The following is a 22,589-nucleotide window of genomic DNA, read 5'->3' on the forward strand; positions in this document are numbered from 1 at the left end:
TTGTCTTCCTCTGTCTTATTTAATTTAGCATAATATCCTGAAGGTCTGTTTGTGTTGTTGCAAATGGCAAGATTTCATTCTTTTTCATGGCTGAGTAGTATTTCATTATATATATATGGAATATATCCATTATATATTCTTTATCCATTCATCAATTGATAGATGATTAAGTTGTTTCCATGTCTTGGCTATTGCAAATCAAACTGCAATGAGCATAAGTTTGCATATATCCTTTTGAATTGGTGTTTTGTTTTCTTTTATTGTGTACTTTTAAGTGGATTGTTAGGCTTCTCCCTAATGCAAAATGTTAAGGAGTTTTTTAAAGAGAAGGTTAACAAAATGAATAAGAAATAAGTTTCTCGGGGCAGCCCGGGAGGCTCAGTGGTTTAGCACCACCTTCAGTCCTGGGAGTGATCCTGGAGACCCGGGATCGAGTCCCACGTCAGGCTCCCTGCATGGAGCCTGCTTCTCCCTCTCCCTATGTTTCTGTTTCTCTCTGTGTCTCTCATGAATATATAAATAAAATCTTAAAAAAAAATAAAGAAGTTTCTCTGCAGTCCTTTAAACTCTATTCATATTGCTACTATTATATCTAATTTTTCATGGCAATTTGTAATATTCTTTAAAAAAAATCCTAAGTGCAAATTAAATTTAGTGTTTCTACGTTTATGTGCAATTAAAGATATATAATCATTGATCCATTTAATAAAGAGTAATGTTCCACAAGTAATAACCAAAGAATGTGCAGAAATCTAAGAACAGTAATTAAAAAACTAAAAATATTCTGTCTTTAAATATAATCATAGAGATTTCTCAAGAGATGCTGGCAGTGCAAAGGCATTAAGCCTTCTGGCCACATCTCCCAGATGATCATGGTCAGAGTCAGAGGCCCAGACTATGTGAACCCTAATGCTAAGCATAGTGTTCTTAATAGAATTATACCTATGAGATATTATAGAATTCCTGAATAGTGTTAACATTCCTGAAGGAAATGTTCTTACCCACATTCTCCCTTTGAAAGCTCTAAAAGAACACATAGGATATTCATTCCCTCAAATGATGCTTTTCATGTTAATGTGGTCATTACCATAACGACATCTACAAAATTTAAATAACCATTTCCAAGGTTTATTTATTTGCAATTTCAGAGTAATCTAATTTTATGTAATTCAGAATCTTGACGGGCTCAATATAAATAAATAATAAAGGTTAAATTGGAAATTGTCCTTGTATGTCTGTTTTCTTATCTGATACTTAAGAATGCTAAAATTCTTAAAATCTCTTCTAGCTTCAAGGTCTTATAACTCTATGTCTGAACAAGTATGGCACTTAAACAGAAGAAGGACTCTTATATCAAAATATTTGCTTTTTTTAGAATTGTCTAGCTAGCTTGACAATCAAATGCCCATCAAGGTTTCTATACCCTATTGGTCAAGTACACTGGCAAAATTATATTGATATAGAATGGTATACCTCTTTAATACCCAACTGAATTAGAACAAAGGTTCCTTTAGCTTTCTAGTAAATAGCTTAATTCAGGAGGATATACAAAGGATGGACAATTATATCTGGAGATTGGGGCTATATATATCTTAAGTCAATGACTCCCACATTTGAGTGAGAATTTATTTAGCTCATGCATATACTTGTATATTCCAAATTAGCTTTTCATATGTGTTTTGTTTAATTTCCCCCAAAACAGACCCTGAGATAAGGCCTTGGGTGTGTGTAGTTTACTGGGGAAATGACTTCAGGTAGTAAGAGTGAGGAGAGGCACAGAGATTGAGACAAGGAAAAAAGAGGCCCACTGTGAGGAACTGGGCCTCAATCCTGCTGGGGACCCAAGCACTCTGAGATATGTGTAAAATATGTCACAGAATTGTCCCTCCTACAATGGTAGACTGGAACATTTATTCATGGATTCCCATCTCCATTGGTTGAGAGAGGGACCATTAATCCTTCCACACATCAGGGCTGCCTTGAGCAACTTGTGCCTTTGATAAAAGCCATGAGGATGGAATCCTGGAGACATGTTAACAGTATTTGAAGCAAGATGCTGCTACAGTCTACAGTAATGCCCCCACTGTCGGAAATCTCACTTGCTGAAGTTGGAGGCAAGCTAAGATGGCAGAAGGGGCACTGAAAGCATCCACTATAATATGAATCCAATTAGATTTACACAAAATTATTATCAGTTTACAATTTTCCAGCAAATTCTTTTACAAAAGCTACTTGGAAGACTCTGCACAAAATTAACTAAAAAATGGTGTTTAGGCAAAACGCTTATAAAAACCTCAATTATCCAAGTATGAATGATTGTGTAACTACTGTCAAGAAGGAACAGATAAAGAAAAAAAATAAGTACTCCCAATTTTGACCTCTGTGTCTAGCATGTCATACAACATTTTGAAGATTATTTTCTGAGTATCTTTTTGTAATTACAGTAAACATCATTTATAGGTAATTCATCTTTGGAAACTACTTACCTTTCTCCTACTCTGAATTAACAAAACATAGGCCAGAAAAACAAAATATAGATCTTCCTCGATTTACAGTGGGATTATATCCTGATAAACTCATTGTAAGTTGGAAATACTGCAAATCAAAAATGCATTTAATATGCCTAACCTATCAAACATCACATCTTAGCCTAACTCACCTTAAATGTGTTCAGACCACTTACATTAGCCTACACTTATGCAAAATCATCTAACAGAAAGCCTGTGTTATAATGAAGTGTTTACTACTTCATATAATTTATTCAATATTGTACTGAAGTGAGAAAGAATTCAAAATTTCAAGTATGGTTTTTACTGAATGTGTATTGCTTTCACATCATCATGAAGTCAAACCACTGTAAGTTGGAGACTGGTGATACTTTATTAAGTAATGTGGAAACATATATTCTGTAGTTCACTATCAATGTGCTTTTTCATTCTACTGGTTCCACTGCCCCTAAAAATAAGCTGTTCCTGTGACAAATGACTGACTATGGAGGATGTCCACAAGTGCGTGAAGAATGTCACGCTGATTTCAAACTTAATTTTCAACAAACAACTACATAAACAATGCACAGTTATGGACCAACAATCCTTTCCAAATGGAAAGCAAATGCTATATAGTGTTAATCTGCAAATAATCTTCCTGGATACTACCCAGAAGCAGTAATTAAACATGACAGATTACTGATGAGGTTTTTTACTTTGCCTTCTAAGGTAGCTACTACTATATATAGAGTTTCAGATCCACTAAAGTTGTGTAGGAATTAGAAAGGAAAGATATTCCCTGCTCCCAGAAGTGATGACTGATAGGCTAGTGTTTCTAGTGTATTATTAACTATAAAAAGAGAACTTTTGTTTTATAGGGACAGTACCCTTTATGCTCCCAACTCCCAAACCCCCAAATTCCACAGGGGAACAGTGACAAATCTGGTCACAGGAAAAGTCCTTACCAATTTCTGCCCGGACAGAACCTCCAGAAGCGCAAGCAGCTTAACACCATCTTTCATGTCTTCAAAAAGATCATCTACCACCAGTGGGGGTTTCCGCTATAAGATTAAAAAATGAATAAAATTGAATGAATGCAAAAAAATGCTTCCATCTCTCTCTTATACCTTTGCTGCTCATTTTGGTGAAATTTCTAAATACCTAAATTCTTTTGGATATGATTGGCAACTACCAATTATAGGAGAAAATCCTCTGGAGATAAACTTACTCAAAAACCAGAGATTTAATGCTTGGGTTTTCACATACACACTAGCTTCTTTCTAGAAAGGAATTCTTGTCAAGGGTCAAAAGACGGTATGGGATAAGAGAAGGAAAAGAGGTCACAATCAACATAAAAGATAAGAAGACATTAACACAGGGCCTAAACAGGGAAGAGGAGGTGCCCCAACCAGTGGGTGAGCACATTACGAGGGCTTACTCAAGGTAGGCATTTTTACAGCCTATTCTTGCCACAGCAATCTCCTTGCCCCAGTGCCAGCTGTGTGAGCTCTGCTAGGACAACCAAGGTTGCAGATTTAATCTCCTGTGGGTTAGCTAGCCATGTTCTGTTTCATGGCCTGGCAATCTAGCACAGCTTTCTCACAATGTGGCATTGAGCCCAGAGGATGGTAAGCATAAGATTACAGACTGATCAGTGCAAATCCATCACCACTTCTAGAAAAATAAGTCAGAGCCCATTTTCAATTCATGGAAGGTCTTTTATTTTTTCATAAAGATCACTAAACTATCTAATATAATGGGGTTCGTCAAACCTTGAATTAAGGTCAATCTTAGCTCAGAAGAAAGGAAAGAAGTGATAATGCTCATGTTCACCGTCAGTGGAAGATCAGTGTCCTCAGATTTCTCACAGAACAAGAATTTTTTCATTTATTACCTGGGTTCAAGGCCTACAGTTTTCTGGTTCTCACTGAATCATGTTAAAAGCCTAAAGCTATATTTCTGACTATATTCAATTGTCTTTCTTTCTAAAAAAGAAAAAAAAGGAAAAGTTCTATGAAAGATATTAATCACGAAATGTTTTATTGAAATATGACTTTTTTCTCTACCCACTGATATGGAGCATTTATATTTCTCTTATGACTGCATGAATTATATCCTCTGAATGGCACAATCCTAATTTTAAATGCATTTCTCTCTTTATAAAATGAACAGCTAAATATATTTTGTTCTCATGCTGTGAAATACATGTTCAAAAATAAGAGAGTTTTCATTTTCAAGCATTCTCTTTTATATTCCACTATTCATACTTTTTATAATTAATACAGCAAAAATGTAATAATGACTTAATATTCTAAACATATAGATAAAATTATTAGTGAGCTACAATGAAAACTATTCCATGTGACAAGAATAAAAATTATTGCATTAGTTATATTTAATCATTAAAAATATGGCCTGTTTATCATTGAAAATGGCCATTTGTAACCAATAATATAAATGCAGTGTAACAATGAGGAAAAAGTTAATAAATGTGATATATTCAATGAACAGATGCAAATGAAGTTTTTTTATATTGCATTAACCTGAAAATATGTAAAGAAAATGAAACAAAGCAGGGAATTTTCTTGAAATAACAAAAATTCCAAGAAATTTGACACACACAAAAAAGTCACATTCATCCATCCATTCTTCCTTTTTTAAAAAGATTTATTTATTTATTTATTTATTTATTTTGAGAGAGATCATGCACATGAGAGGGGGTGTAGCAGCAGAGGGAAAGGAACTGAGTCTCAAGCTGACTCTACACTGAACCCAGGGCTCCATCTCACAATCCTGATATCATGACTTCAGCCAGCACCAAGAGCTGGATGCTCAACCAACTGAGCCACCCAGGCCCCCCTATTCTGCCTTTACACAGCAACTCGTGTCTGCCACTTTGAAGAACATTTTCTCGTGACCCCACTTCTACGTCTGATGTTTCTTGAATCTACTGGTGCCCCACAGTCTTCCTTTCCAACAAGCTGCTCCTGCACATGCTTGTGGACACAGCCATCAGGTCAGTAGTGATCACTGAGCAATTCAACTCATTAGTCTCTGTGCTGACTGCTGGTACCAACCTCTCCTTGATCTGTTCCTCTCCAAACCTCTTTGATCAGCCTGCCTGGTTCCCAAGCCTCTTTTCCTTCTCTCTTTCTCCTTTCTTTCTGACTGTGGCCATCACAAACTCAACCTGACTCCTCTGTTCTTCACAAAATTTTGTAGGATAGACATGACTCTTGAATCCTTCTGTCCAGGTAAATGTTCTCTTTTAAACATTGTTGAGCCCATGACAGGCACTCAATATTATATCATTGGCTGAATGACTGACTGGATGATTGAATAAATGCAGTTTTCTAATATATATATATATATATATATATATATATATATATATATATAATAATATATAATGCCTTTATATATAATATATTTATTCATATATAATGCATATTATAATATATAATTATATATAGGTATACATATACATATATATAGTGCCTATATCAATGGCTTTTAAAATGTGGTACATATATAAGTAAAGAAAAATGTTCTCCAGGTTTTAGGTAATCAGACTGCAACACAACACAAACATAGAAGTATCTTGTTTTTGAATGTCTTATTCACAGTACGAGCTCATTAAGTATTTGTTGAAGGTATGAATTAAGGTCCCAGTCTGAATGATAAAGAAGAGTGGATGGTTTTTATTTCAAGAACACATATCTAGAACACCCTCACTTTTCCTCTTTCTCCACTTAGTAAATTCTTGCTCAATTTTCATGACTCAGCTCATAGTTAATCTTGTTCAGTTTTCCAACTAGAATTAAACCACTACTTTTGCCCTAAGTACATTGTTCAGATTAGAATGATCATGTTACATTATAGTTAGTTATTTACAAATCTGTGTCCCCAGGAATTCAGATCATGGGGTTTCTTGAAGATAAAGAAGACGTTGGATATATTATTATATACCTAATACCAGGCACAGTGCTTAGCAGTAGCTGGCAATAACATGTAAATGGTGAGTGAATCACACTCAACAGAGATATGTGATGCTTATTTGCAAATATCTTTGGGAATCTTAGAGATGCACATAGGTAAGGTCATGATGCAGAATTTCTCTTTTTATAATAAATATGAGTTGCTTCTGGAATTTTTCCACCAGTGCATTCCTGCACAAAGTAAAGAGATGTAGACCGATGTCTATTACCAGTGCAAATAGAAATTGGGAGAAAATATTTCTTCTTAAAATAAAAATGTTTTAAAAATGTTTATATCAATTTAATTTGTAATGCACAAATATTGTATTTGCAACACACTGAATTACAGGACCAAACATTATGTAACCAATTCTTTACTTAACTAATTCTTTACTTAATACCTGTACTAGTAAAAGAGGGGGAAAATAGACTTCTGGCTACTTTACTGCAAAGAGCTGGCAAAAATGAATACTAGAGAATGATCTTCATATTTCTATAAGCTCTATCCAATCACATGTAATGTAAATACTGTGCAAAATCAACAAAACATTTATCAAAAATTATATGAGAAAAAAATGTTCTAGTAGTAGTGGACAAGATTTGTTATCCCATTTTGTATAAAGAATTGTTTACATATAGTAAAGGGTCAACTACAGAAGACCTTTAATATTGTGACTATATAACAATTATTTTTTGGAACAATGTTTTAATCAAAAAATCTGTCAGCTAAAATGTCCTTCCTATTATATATATAAATACTTACAGCACCAATCTTATTACTCTGGCAGGATTAAGGTGCCAAAAGAAAGAGTTAGGAATGAAGGTAACTAATTGGAACCTGACTTAATTGAAAATAAAGATAATGTGGTTTTGTGCCCATTGCCCCCCAATTTGCAGTTTTAAGCACTACTGAATGAGGAAAAATTATAGAGGAAGACAAACTATGAGACAATCTTAACTCTGGGGAACAAACAGGGTTGCTGGAGGGGAGGTGGTGGAGGGATGGGGTAGCTGGGTGATGGGCACTAAAGAGGGCACATGATGTGATGAGCACTAGGTGTTATACTATATTTGGCGAATTGAATTTATTTTTTTATTTTTTATTTTTTAATTTATTTACGATAGTCATACAGAGAGAGAGAGAGGGGGGCAGAGACACAGGCAGAGGGAGAAGCAGGCTCCATGCACCGGGAGCCCGACGTGGGATTCGATCCCGGGTCTCCAGGATCGCGCCCTGGGCCAAAGGCAGGCGCCAAACCGCTGCGCCACCCAGGGATCCCGGCGAATTGAATTTAAATAAAAAATCTATCAGGCACTTTTCAAAACCACAATTATAATAATTATTATTGTTATTAATTATTTATTATTAATATTATTATGGTCAATCACACTTAGATATTCTGTAATGGAACCAAAATATATTCATGCCGAATCTGAGGTTGTTCAAAGAATAGAACTTCCCAACGGCGTCATAGTGGGAGAGGGAGATAGAGATGGGACAGAGAACAGAGAAAGAGGTACTTCAATTCTGTGGCTGCTCCTATGGGTTCTCCCCAACGAGGTTTAACCTTTAAATTCTGGCTCTAAGAGGACTGTCTTGGTCTAAAAGGCCCTAGAAACGTGGAGAAGCTGCACATGCCTCTGTGCTTGGCTTCACCCTTGGGAGTTAACTCATGAGTGAAACAGACTTCACAGAGCTTTTTTTTTTCTTCTCCTTTATTTTTGCTATGTAGCTCCTTTAATGACACCTAATTAGATTTAGTTCATCCTTGATCTTTATGGAATGAGAAAGTACAGGTATCTTAGACATAATTTTTGCTGGCCATTCCCTCTAATTGGGGAAAATAACCTATTTTCTAACATTGTGTGTGTGCCTACATGCATGCGAATATCTTGTGTCACTTTACTAATCTATAAGCATCAGTACATATTCAAGCCTTATCTACCATCAATTTTCATATTTATTCATGGAAGGATGGCCATGTTTCCTCTGCCACATATTGATTTTATGCTCCTAGAAACAATTATGTTACTTAGAGGAAAAAAGGAATACGAATATAATTTTGATGAAAAAAGATATCAGACATAACCATTTAGATCATGGGGCTATAATTAAAATTATATGTGAAATTAAAATTTTTGATGCATGAAGTAAATATGATAGTCACATTACAGACTACATATATGAATTCTAAAATTTACTAGATGATTCTGTGGCTTAGGTATTTATACATTTTAATTTAATAGATATTTTAAATAGCAGTGACAGGAAAAAGAGAAGAAAAAGGTAAGAAAGAACAAATAATGTATTGTTGAACACCTCAATGTGTCAAGCACTATGCTGAGGGCTTGTACATGTTACCTCATGTAATATTCATAACCACCACCCATGGGATTATCACTTCCTCTTTTAAAGCAAGGAATCTGAATCTCAGAGAGGTTAAACCATTGGCCTAGATCACACCCCTCGTAACTGATTAGATTTGAGCCAAGGCTTAGTATACTTTGATACTGTTAGGAAGCTTAGTATACAAAATACAAGTATTAACCATTTTTTCCTGAATAATACACATACTTATAAATGTGATTTTTATTTAATATCAATATGGAAAGTATTAACTAATCAGTTGAAGTGCCTCCCATTCTACTAGAAACAACTTTTTAACAAAGAGCTATTTTAAATGAATAGATATAAGAAAGACTAAATAGTAATAACAGAAGTATTATGTATATAAATAGATATTGGTATAGACAATAGTTGGCCTAATTCACACCATGTCATGTCTCCTAGTGGATATGTTTGTGCTAAAGCCCTATCTTTTGTTATGTGAATGATCTGAATTGCACTCCTCACATTCTCTGCTTGGATCCAGAAGTTGCCTGTAGTCAAGCTGTCACATGGCAATGACCCAAATACAATTGTCACTGGGTCCTGCTATTGAGGACCCAAAAACCACTTGCCTTGATCTTTCTCAAGATTGGGTCAGTCAGTATGCCAAGGTTCTTCAAGACCATCCTCAGCTCTACAACACATTAGAAGGACCCACAGGACTCAGAAGAGCCATTATACACATAATTAAAATTTGTTATAGTGAACAGACACATTAATATCAGCAAAGGGACAAAGCTCATAAAGCAGGGTGCAGAAGAAACCATGTATAAATTTCCAGGGATGAATGACCTGTTTCAGGACATGTCTATTTTTTCCCATAATGATGTGTGATGATGGTATGGGTGAAGTGCCACCTGCCAGAAAAGCACACTTGAGCCCCAGTGCCTGAGTTTTTATTTGTAGTCTGTCACTTAGGCATACAAAGCTTGCAGAACAAACCTCAGCTACTTGAACTCCAGCCCTTCCTCTGTCGTAGCTCCCCCAGAAAAAAACAGATAGGTGTTCACCATAAAATGCATTGTTAAACCGATCTCATCAAAGTTGTATAGCACGGCCCAAAGTCTAGGCATTCAAAACACTCCTATCAGGCAAACTACTCCAAGTGTTCTGAGGTTATCTCTCAGAAGCCACTCAAGGACCATTCCTAAAAACAAGTCTTTATTTACAATGTATAGAATTTGAGCAACCCAAGCTTGCTGAGCTAACCTTTTCCTGCCTGGTCAGAATGCACCTTTCAATAGATTTCACTTATTAATTAAATAATTTAAGATGATTTTATTTACTTGCAACAAAATAAAGCACAACTGACATGTGGGTCTATTTTATTATTACTTTGTAAACACTGTCTGAGTGTAGGAGTTTATATTTTAGTGACCTTCTACTCCTACTCCATGATGAGATCCACATAAGTGACCAAAAATAAATCTATGCTATTTTAATGAGAGTATGCATTTTCAGGGGAAACTAATTGTATATGATGTGAAAAGATCTTTTATAACCTTTTGATCAATTGATACTTGTAAATGATGAAGGCAGACACAGCTGAATGTTGTTGATAAGCAAATAAAGCCATTTCACATGGACAACTGTATGGCTATATCCAAAAATAACAAAAATGGCAATAAACTAAAAAAATTTTACCCTTTTTAACTTTGCATTAAGAGGATGACCATATGCACATCAACCTTTGAAAGAAGCATTGGGCATTAGATCGCATTCAGAAATGTAGAAGAGTAAAATTTACTTTGAAACATTACTAGCATACCATTACTTCATCAACAGATAGCTATACATCTTCTAGAATCTTAAAGTTCCTTAGCCTCAAACATCACATAGCTATCAAAGAGATTTACAGCATACAGGATTTACTCTTGAACAAATAAAAGGGCAAAATCTGTTTCATGCTGGGACCAACCCAGGTCTTCATTTATTATCATGACCTTTAATCTCAGAACAGTTGGACAGTCTTTTACTGAATGCTTTTCTGCTCAGGGAAAAACTCTCAAAATATTTCATGACACACACAAAAAAGTTACAGCATTTTACCTTAAAATACTAAGTATATATCCTAGGGTTTAAAATTTGTGATTGCTGGATACCCACTGGTACCAATAAAACTAAACGAGAGAAGGCCTAAAGTAAATGCACATGGCACAGATTACTCTTTACTCCAACTGAGACACACATACACTGTTGAGCATTGTCAGGCTTGCTGAAATTGAAACAATAATCGTGGCCTAAAATATTCTCAAAATGACCTTCTGCACAGGCTGTAGAGAGGTCCCAAGGCAAAGACAGATTCTCAAGGTGTTCTGTACTCTGTGCACCCTTAAAACCTTTGTATACAGAATGACCCATCACCTCCAGGGCCAGACAAACCACAATCTCTGGTTTCCATAAGTTTCAGGCAGGAACTATTTCACAGGCTGAAGGACAGTATACAGGGAAAAAGCCCATCCCAGAATCAGTCTGCAGGGTTCACGTTCTCTGATGGTTATCTGATGGGTGGGAGCAGCACGCTAAACAACAGGAACAGAGAGGAGAGTGGGAAGGGAAGAGGGGTTGACCAGCAGATGTGAAGTGAGTTACCTCCCTAAAGATTGGCTAAAAGCCGACCACACTAAAATGTCTAAAAATGCCAAAGTACCCTTAGACCAGAGCAGTAAAATCATGATTACAACCACCGGCAGAAGCCACATAAAATTAATTCAATGTTTAAAAGTTTTGTCATCTTATTTAGAAAATCTAATCAGATGTTCCCAATATGTCCAGAAACAAGATGAAGTAATTAAAAATTTTATGTGTAATCTAGTTCTCTTTCATTGCCTTCATAAAAATACTATTGCGATTATTTTCCACCTCTACTTGTCAAAGGTGAGAAGACAATTCCCATTCTTTTTTATTTCCTATGATAGCATAATCATTTCCACTTCCTTAATCACTTAATTTAATTCCAAATACACATCCCAAAGGCAATGGCTACTTTTTCAGCCCAAGTTTTAATCTGCTTGGAAAACTTTGCTCTTCACAATTTTCATGTGTAATAAAATTATTTTCACTATATAGCATAAAAGAATCGCTCTCCCCTTAAGTTATTTGTTTTATTCAGTACAAAGTTGGGGTTATCTGATACTCTTCTCCTTTGCTCATACACCATATCTTCTCCATCAACAAATCTTGGTGGCTTTATCTTCAAAACTCATCCAGAATCCATTCACTTCTCACCACCTCTGCTGCTTACTTACCTTGGTCTAAGACACCAGGGTCTTGCCTAGATGACTTCAATGGTTCCTAACTTAAATCTCTCCTTGTGGCCGTGCCCCTCTTCAGTCTATCCTCAACAGAACAGCTTATTTGTCCTCTTTACCGTCCATCTTCCCCATTAAGATATAAGCACCATAATGCAAGGATTCTTTCTTTTGTTTTGTTCACTGTTACATTCTCAGTACCTAGAACATTGCCAAGTAGATAAACATCATCTTAAAATATTTAATGAGGGCCCCTGGATGGTTCAGTCAGTTGAGCATCTGTCCAATTCTTGGTTTAGACTCAGGTCATAATCTTGAGGTCCTAGAATCAAGGCCGCATCAGGCTCTATGCTTAGCATGGAAGTCTACTTGTCCCTCTCCCTCTGCTCCTCCATCTGCACAAACACCCTCTCTTTCTCTCTCTAAAATAAATAAATATTGGGGTGTCTGGGTGACTCAGTCAGTTAAAGGCTCTGCCTTCAGCTCAGATCATGATCCCAGAGTCCTGGAATTGAGCCCTTCCCCCTCCATTAGGCTCCTTGCTCAGTGGGGAGTCTGCTTCTCCCTCTGCCCCTGTGCTCTCACTCTCTCACTCACTCTCAAGTAAGTAAAATCTTTTTTAAAAATTAAAAATAAATAAAACATTTCTTAAAAAGTGAGAAAAAATTTAATGAATAAATGTGAATAAAATATATGTCTAAAAAAAGAACATTTAACAAATATTATCAAATGTTTATTAACTTACATAATCTTTGCTAGATCTATATGTTATCAATGAATTAATAATTCTATTAATAAATTAGTAAAGGCTATTTTTTAAGTGATGATTTTCCTTTGTAACTTTTTAGTTACCTATTTGGAAATAGTGAATTTAGCAATATGTTTAGTATTATCAAACTAAAGTGGCTTTAGAAAATAACTGAAGAATGACTAGGGGGTGAATTATTATATTTTCCTCTTCCTTTTTGCTTCTTTTTGTCATCCTAGTTCACTAATAGTCCCACTAGAGTTTGTACAAGGAAATGCTTGGAAGTAAAATGCAATCATGGAAGTGTTTCTATATTATCTTTTAGTACTGTTGATGGTAAGATAAAGAAGTGGGCAGCCACAAAAGAGATACTTTATGACTCTGAAGATGTCAGAGTCATCATTAGTATAGTTTATTAAAAGAAAACATGAAAAATCAAAAATGTTCCTTCCAAAGAGTGTATGAATCTAACATATTATTAAAACAGAATGTTTAATGGAATATATTATGCATTGAATTGTGCCCATTCTCCCCCAAGATATGTGGACATTTTAAACCCTTGTACTTCAGAGTGTGATCTCATTTGGAAACAGGATCTTTGGAGAGGTAATCAAGTTAAAATAATCAAGGTGGGTCCTTATCCAATATGACTAGTATCCTTGTATAAAGGGGAAATTTGGACACAGACACAGGCAGACACAGATACAGGATCTAGACTAATAGAGCTGCAAGCCAAGGACTGTCAGGTATTTCAGGTCATTCTCAGAAGCTAGGGAAAAGCCAGAGTGGATTCAGAGTGTTAGGAGAGCATGGCTGTCTAGCCTTGAGGACACCGAGACAATAAATTTCCCATTTTAGGCTACCCAGTATGTGGTACTTTGTTATGATAACTTTGGCAACTGAATACAGAATCTAAGTAATGTTTTATGATTCTTTTTAAAAATTCTTCTAAGGGATCCCTGGGTGGCGCAGCAGTTTGGCGCCTGCCTTTGGCCCAGGGCACGATCCTGGAGACCCGGGATTGAATCCCACATCGGGCTCCCGGTGCATGGAGCCTGCTTCTCCCTCTGCCTATGTCTCTGCTTCTCTCTCTCTCTCTCTCTCTCTCTCTCTCTCTGTGACTATAAATAAAAATTTAAAAAAATATTTTTAAAAAAATTCTTCTAAAAAGTGAGGAGATGCTCATTCCATGCCCAAGTTTATCCAAAAGACATTGTATTTTAAATATTTAGTGCCCATCCTTAATACCCCATATCTCTAAGACTAAGATAGAGAAAGGTTTGTTTTTTGCATATTGAAAGAGCAGCTCCATTTATAGGAACACTAAACAATGATTCTTTGAGACCTATTTATTTTTCCCTAAGGACTTAATGCCAAACCATATACTTATTTTACAGAAAATACCATAAAGATTGGATCAAGGGGATTTAAATACAAATATAACATTCTATTCCATTTAATGAAATGAGAGAAAATGTGAAATTACACAATTTTGAAACCAATGGTAATGTCAAGATTGCTTACACTATCTCTTTGCTAATTAAAAATATAGCCTCTTGTGAATTTTTTTGACAAATGCATCTTTAAGTTGTTCCCTTTGGGGAACCAACACCTTTTTAACCTTCAACTTTTAAAGTATTTATCCCAACATAAATTCTTTACTAGAAAATGAAGACTATTCAATTGGATTTAAAAAACATGGTAACCATTAGGTAGGAATTTCCTCAAATTCAAGTCCACAGTCCAAGTTCTCTTAATGACTGGCCTTTGACCAATATTGCCAACCCACTCCTGAAACCATATTATCAGGTATTCTGAACTTCCATTTCCTTTACTGTACCATGTTCTTTCTTATCTCTCAACTTAAAAAACAAAAACAAAAACAAACAAACAAAAAAAAACATTGGTTCCTTCTTGGTACCAAACCCAAAGGCATTCCTCAGGCCCTAGCTTAAATGTTTCTTTCTCTGAAAGTTTATTCTGACATCTTCCATGAGATTTCCCCTGTGGTTGGTTGAGCTTGCCATGTCTTCCCTGACACATTGCACTTTCCCTCTCATGTCATACACATCACACACTTTGCTCTAATTGTTTGTGTCTTCTGTGAGACTATCAGTTCCAAGATGGCATGGACAATTGGTTTATTCACCACTGAGTCTACAACCCCTAGCACATTATAGGTGCTTAAAAAGTATCTGCTGCATAAATAGAAACAAATGGACCACGAGAATATATAATATGATGGTTAATGCCCAAATTTAAGAGGGCTGGGATTGAAATCTGGCTTTTCGTCTACTTGTTATGTGACCTTAATTTATTAATTAACTCTAAGCTTCAGGATCATAATCTGTAAAATGGTGAAAATAATACTTTATATTTGATTATTGTAGTGAAGGTTAAATAAAAGACAAAGTTGCTAAAGCAGAGTAACTGGCACATGGTAAAAGTTCAATAAATCAATTTTAAAATATTTTTAGTGATGAGATGCTAGAACTGTGTCAGGACCTAACTTTGAGAAAACAGTACTTGAAATAAATATTGGTCTAATTAAAAAACAAATGCTTTCTTTCCTTAATAGGGTAAACAGAAAAGAAAGATTCAGTTATTTTCCTGAAAAGGAAGAAAATTACAGAGTCCATGTCTGATGAAACCCCATTACTGAAAAGAACTATAAGGTATATAAAATAAATGTAACCCATTAATTTTTGTTAAAATTATATTACATTATATTGACAATTTGTGATTTGTAATGTTTTATGTATCTGCAGAAGCATAAGGACTTCCATTTGAAAACAGAGCAAACAAAAAAAAAAGAACTGATAATTATATCGACAAGTTTGAAAAATCTACATCTGTGTACTAAAAATGGCACAAAACACATATACACAGAAGATTCTTGGGGTTTTTTTCCTGCTTCAGTAAGATTTTTGCTTAAGAAAAGTATTTTTTTTGAAAACAGACTGCTCTTATTTGCACCCTATCTCTTCATAGGGCTGTCAAAATATTTGTAAAGAATTGATACAATCAAATAGAATACCATCAGTAAAAGAGTTTATTATTTTACTTAATTAGAAGTAAATAGTTTGTCAATTTGCAACTGAGGAAAGCAGCCAAGAATGAAATTAAAATTTTCCCATTAAAAACCCTCCCCAAATTCATCTCCATGAAAAATCTTTTGAACATCTCCTAATGTACCTAAGATTGAATGATCTTAGGAGAGAAAAATCAATTTTCCTATTTCTCAGTTCAACATTCCAGCTTTTTTGTTTGTTTTTGCAACATTTCAGCTTTTAAAACCTGACACAACCTAATTTTGATGCCATTTCTATAAATACTCAATTTCCAAAGAAAATTTTGAGAAAAGAGTTATAAATTTTCTTTCTAAATAATGAATCTTTTAAATTGTCCTTTAAAATAAAAGTTTTATTCTTTTAGTTTCCTTAAAAATTTTAAAGAAGGCACTGTAGTGGCAAGATTTTATCATGGAATTTAGGATGAAATGGTTTACCATTCCAGTTTAAATCCACAAACATTCCCATGACTACTGTGCAAAAGCTCTTAGACAACTGAGATCTGCCAAATATTTACAATTTACATTCTAGAAAAAAATGGAAACTCTTTTTTCCCTGCCAATTTAGCACTTTTCTCCTTTCTTGTTCATAGAGATAAAACAACTTGGTATATTATGTAGCATAAGAAATAAGTGAATTAAGACTAATATCATGATTACTAGTGTAACAAATATTTTGACATGGGTCATTTTCTTACCTTTATTCATAGGTGTCAACAGAAAATTATAGGGAGAAAACAGTCAAGGAATAAAATGCATTTTAACTCTTTTAAGTGGTTTGGTTCTGAGATTATCTGAAATGATCCCAAAGCACAGAGCTATATACTACAGGGATTACCAGACAATGAAATGAAGTCCTCACGCCAGGATTGAGTTCCAATCTTTATATTATACATCTGGAAGAAACTCTCATGTGCTTCAAGCCAGATCTCAAAGTGAACTTGGGGCCAGTTATGGACTGAATGTTTATGTGTCTACCAAATCCATGGTGAAGTCTTAACCCTCCAGTAGGATAGCCTTTGGGAAGTTATTAGAAGTATATGAGATCAGGAGGTGATGCCCGCATGATGAGACTAGTGTCCTTATAAGAAGAGGAAGAGAAACAGAGTTCTCTTCTCTCCGTCTCTCTCTCTCTCCTCCCTCCCTCCCTCTCCCTCTCCTTCTCTCTCTCCATCTCCCTCCCTCCCTCCCTCCCTCCCTCCCTTTCTTTCTCTCTCTCTCTCTCTCTCTCTCTCTCTCTCATTCCCTCTCTCTGCCATGAGGACACAGCCAGGAGGGTCCTAATTTTACCAGGAATCAACTTGGACAGCGCCTTGATCTTGGGATTTCTCAGGCTTTCAGAACCATGAGGAATAAATGTTTGTTCTCTAAGTCTCCCAGTCTACTGCAGACATATTTTGTTAGAACAGCCTAAGCTGACTAACACAGGGTCTAAATTTGTTGAGTATTTGTTGGACAAAGTAAACAAGCAGACATACGAACAACACATCAAACCAGATTCAATCTGACCCAACAAATTAAAGGGTACCCAATCCTTTCAAAGTTGACAGTAATTATGTTTCCATCCTGGGGGTAGAATATTCCTTAGTTATAGGATAAACCTCTGCCTTGGTTATTTAATAAGCAAGAAGCAAAAGGAAATGTTGGTTTGAGAAAGCTCTGGGGGTAATAAAAAAAAAAAAAACAGTGGATGTTGAGACAGATCAAGTTGCTTATTGGTGAATTACTTTTTCCGGTGAAAAATGTTTTTATCCTGAGTACTTGGGACTTCCCTGTGAATGAAAGCCTGAGTATTGCTGATAAGTGATTGTGAGCTGAGGACCAAAAATTCATGAAGCTTTCATAGGAAACTTAGTAAGACTTCAGGACTAACATATACTTCCGTGAAGCTTAGCTGACTTTGGGTGTACACATACACCTGTGTGTATGTATGTGTGCATATGCATGCCTGTTGTCCATGTCCATAGGTGCTAGAGTGATGGAACCAAGCACACTCAAGCATCACAGAATGGCTCTGAGAACAAGCTTTCCAACAGAGGCAGTTAAAAAAGTGACACAATGTCCTCGTCCAGAGGTCAGATCAAAGATATGAAGTTGACCTTTTCTTTTTGCAAGTGGAATATCATCATTCTCATCTTGGAAGTAAGTGAGCACACTGCATTGGAGGGGGAAGGGTGTGTTTCCATTTCAATTTCGTTGTGCATGTAAAGATGACCTCAATGAGACTGTGAAGCCCAGGATATGCAGGTTGCATGTGTTTTTATAGGGATAGGATATAGGCAGAAAGAGATAGACAAAGATGAGAAGGAGGATATTAAGATAGAGACAGAAATGGGGTTGAGTGGTATAACAGAGTAGGAGCTGGGGTGGGAGAAAGAAATGGTATAGGGATAGGGAAGGGGTGGGAGGAAGAATGAGAAAGATAGGGCTTGGAAATGAAAACTCAAATAAGGGATAAAGTTGGGCAAAAGATGGGAGAGAGAGAAATGAGTAAGAAATCATGTGCTTAGCTGCTAAGACAAATGCAGACAAAAACTGACTCTATAGCTATCCTAAAAACTCTGCCAAGGTAGGGCCATGGGGTCAGATTTGATTTTTAAAATGTTTTCCAAGTATAAGCGATCAGAAAATGAAAATATTCTCAAACAAATTTTAGGGTTTTAGCTATGTTTGGCAAGATACTAACTACAATGTCAGTATAAATAAGTTTGGGAGAGAACTATAGGTAACATTGTTCTGTTCCAGTTTTTGGTTTTCAATGATCCAAGAAAAAAAGAAATCAAAATACAGAAGAGAAAAAAAAAAACAAAGCAAACAAAAAAAATCTCTATCACATTAAGGCTATAATGGAGCAGTTATGGAGGTAGTAAGTTTCTGGGTTTCTTCAAAATAATATCCTTGATGCAAAAATACTATTTAGCCATTAAAGTTATTACATTCTTCTGTATCTATTAATATGGAAATATTTACTGAGTGAAACAGAAGCATACACACAATAGTATCCTACAAAGCCATTTTTGTGAAATAGTGTTTGTCTGTGTGTAGGCACATCAACATGTTAATGATGGCTACGTCAGTATCATGAGATTTAAAATGATTTCTACTTTCTTTACATTGTGTAAGAGGTTTGTCATTAATATTACTTACAATAGCAAGTAATCTTTTTAACAATATGAAGAAAACAACTTTTCACTTTGGAAAAAAATAATCTTTCCCAATTGGTGACAATTCTGTAGCAAAGTAATGGCCAGCTGGTACCAGCCAAGATCAGAGAAAATGAGCCGCTAGGGGCATTTACTGCCTTTTTACAGGGCAGATTCTGGGGGCAACCACTGTAGCAGAGAATTCCCTTCTCATCAAGGGGCTTTTGGAAAGAGATTATAGGAGTGATAATCCCAATTTATCCTCTATCTAGACACATCATTTAGTCTTCTGTCTTTACTGGACTGTGAGCTTCTCAGGGTCTGGGAAAGTGCTTTCCAACATTTTCCTGTCTCCAAAGCCCAGCTTAGACATGAAATAAGCAATTAATTTGTACAATGTGAGTGTAGTAAATTGCCATGCTTTATTTGCTTCTGAACTATAAAAGAGGCTTTGGGGAATTCCCTGATCAAAAACTGCTCCTAGGGGACACCTGGGTGGCTCAGGGGTTAAGTGTCTGGCTTCAGCTCAGGGCATAATCCTGGAGTCCCAGGATCAAGTCCCACATCGGGCTCCCTGCATGGGAGAAGCTGCCTGCTTCTCCCTCTGCCTATGTCTCTGCCTCTCTCCCTCTTTCTCTGTGTCTCATGAATAAATAAATAAAATCTTAAAAAAAAAAAAACTGCTCCTAGGATTATGCCTGACACACTGTAGACACTACTCCCAGCAAAAGGACCCATTAACTGAATTCAGACAATTGTCCTATTGTCTATATTTATTTTTACAAATGCAATGTTTTTTTGGTTCACATATTTTTTCATCTACATATTTATGAGACTAGTTTTATAGTAATATAGCCATACTGGAATTTGTTTTATAGTAACATTTATGTTCAAAGTCATTACAATGTACAAATACACAGTCATCTGATACAACTTAATGTTGGTGTGGATACTGTCTGAATGATTAGTTTTTTCAGTGTCCTGCCACCATGGTTACTTTGCCATCAAAGTACCTAAGAGGGGAGCCCAGACACTGTCATCATCTGCTCAGACTAAATTCTTTGCTCAAGAAAGACCACCCCTTGCTTCTTTCTGTTCCAAATAGAAACAAATGTATAAACAAAAACAGCACAAATTCTCCTTTTCATATGATATATACACTAGTACAGAAGAAATAGTTGAACAAAATATTTCATCAGAAGTCATAGAATTGACATGAAGTAACTGCTCTTGATTCTAACTATCCATTCATTTCTTCTCAAAAACAATGTTAGCAAATGTCACATATAGGCAACAACTAAATTTATATCATTGATTAGTATTAGTGAAAAGAGTGTCAGCAGCGTTCCTTTTTTACACTTGGCATTTAATGATTTATTGGCTCCAAATAAGTAAACCTAGAACACTAGGGAGTTTCCTTTACCTTGGCCAGATGAGAGTTGATCCATTTTGTAAAAGTACGTTTTTGTACTATCTCTTGCTCATCTAGAAGAAAAAAAATGAATCTAGTTAGGTAACACAGTATATCATTAAGTTGCATCCTAAAAGACATTGGGTTACAAAGTGTAGAAGTAATCATATTATTTTATTTTCTAACCCATTTTGTCAATTGTTGTCTCGAAGGAAGTGTCAGTACAACTCCAATTTGACGATTCCTTTAAACATTATCAGCAAATGCTTCAAATTTTTCAATATTTTATCCCTGTTTGCCTTCATTCTCTTTTTCAAAGTTTACTATAGAATCATACCTCAATCAAGCTGTTTGAAAAAAGTTCACTGAGACCAGCTAAGTGCCAAGTTTTATATTATGTTCAGAGATAGACAGAAAACAAAGGGCAACATCTCCACCATGGAAAACCTAGAAGCAGAGATTGACAAGCAAGGGCTTATGTATAGTAGAGGGTTATACAGTAATGTAATAAGATAGAGTTGTGTATGTGAGGCATTAGAGGGATATTACTCAGACTATATGACCTCCAAAGATTTCACCACTTGAAGTCCACACCTTTGTGTAGGCAGACTGCAGGTAGTACCTGTGACTTGTTTCTAATCAATAGAATATAGCAAAAATGATGGAATGTCATACCTATAAATATGTTATTTTATGTTAGATTTCATCTTAGCTGACCAGAGTGAAAGATTCTCCTTCTAGCTTTGAAGAAGCAAATAGCCATGGTGTGAACTGCCCATGGAGCCATGTGGCAGGGAAGAGAGAGCTGCCTTTAGTGAAGGGATGGTCTCGGGCCAAAAGCCAACAAGAAGCTGGGACCCTCAGTCACACAGCCACAAGAAAATTAACTCTGCTAACAATCCAAATGAGTTCGAAAGTGCATTCTTCCCTATTTTAGCCTCTGGATAAAAATGCAACCTAGCTGATATTGTGAACTTGTCTGCTTACTTACAGACTTGTGTGACCCTGAACAGAGAATGCATCTAAGACTCTTGACCCACAAAAGTTTGAGGATAACAAATGAAAATTGTCTTTTGGGGGGGTGGGGGTACAGGGTTTTTTTTTTAGAGATGGGGGAGAAAGAGTGTGGGGCAGTGCAGAGAGAAAATAAAGAATGCTAAGCAACTCCACACCCAACATGAAGTCCAACATGGCGCTCTCTAGGGCTCTATCTCACAACCCTGAGATCATGAAATCAAGAGTCTGTTGCTTAACCCACTGAGCTACCCAGGAAAATTGTATTAAATTGCTAAGTTTGTGGTAATTTCTTATGAAACAATAGAAAACTAGTATCAGGGGAGAAAAAGAGGTAGGGTCCAGGAAGGCTATAATTAGAGGCATAAAGATATGAAGACCAGAGAGAAAGGGGCCCATTAAACACCTTTTAAGAAAGGGTAAGTTCTATTCATTCTACAAATATCTACCAAGTGTCCACTGTTTGTAAAACACTAGATCAGATGTTGTGAGGAATGCAGTTGAATAAGACATCATTTCAACTCCTCACCCTTTCAGGGATGGTGCTCAGATCTGTATCTCTGGAACTGATCTCTCTTGGGCTTCAGCAGAAAACATCTGACTACCTGAGAATATAAGCCCTATGAGGACAGTAACTTTGTTCCCAATATCTACAAATATGACCAAAAAAAAATACTGTTCAGTGAAGGAATGAAGAAAATTAATAACAAAGCATTTTAATTTAGAGAGCTTTTGGATATGTCCACAGAATTTACAGAATGCTGTTACTTCTAATGTAGTTTAAGCATGTGCTTTTAAACTTTCAAGTACATACAAAAACACACCAGTATGATAATAGGCAACATTTTTAATATATCAGACACAGATTTTTTTTCTCTTTTTGTTTTTAAAGAACTTAAGAATTACATGGGATGTTTGAAGGGCTGAGTTTGAAAGAAGACTTCTGTCCACATCTTTTTGGAAAACCCAGGTAAAATCTCAAATTGAACTACAAAAGAAGCTGGAAACAGAGCCCTTCTATGTTCCTGGAAAAAGAAAAAAGGTAGTGGAGTTGAGTGAACACCTGACAATGTCCTGCCAAACTTGCTGAAAGTTGAATT

At 35.8% G+C, this 22,589-nt stretch overlaps 1 protein-coding gene across 1 annotated transcript in view; it reads right to left on the minus strand.

Moving 5' to 3' along the window:
• Nucleotides 1-22,589, minus strand: part of LOC129499786 (nesprin-1-like) — a 185,813-nt gene that overhangs the window by 78,158 nt on the left and 85,066 nt on the right. Inside the window, exons 3-4 of the mRNA XM_055309655.1 lie at nt 20,488-20,549; nt 3,452-3,547 (exon numbers count right to left, since the gene is read on the minus strand). Coding sequence (XP_055165630.1) covers nt 3,452-3,547; nt 20,488-20,549 — 158 coding nt within the window. The remainder of the gene's footprint in view (nt 1-3,451; nt 3,548-20,487; nt 20,550-22,589) is intronic.

Source organism: Nyctereutes procyonoides, unplaced genomic scaffold (genome assembly GCF_905146905.1).
Source record: "Nyctereutes procyonoides isolate TBG_1078 unplaced genomic scaffold, NYPRO_anot_genome, whole genome shotgun sequence".
In the NCBI taxonomy this organism is placed as follows: Eukaryota; Metazoa; Chordata; class Mammalia; order Carnivora; family Canidae; genus Nyctereutes; species Nyctereutes procyonoides.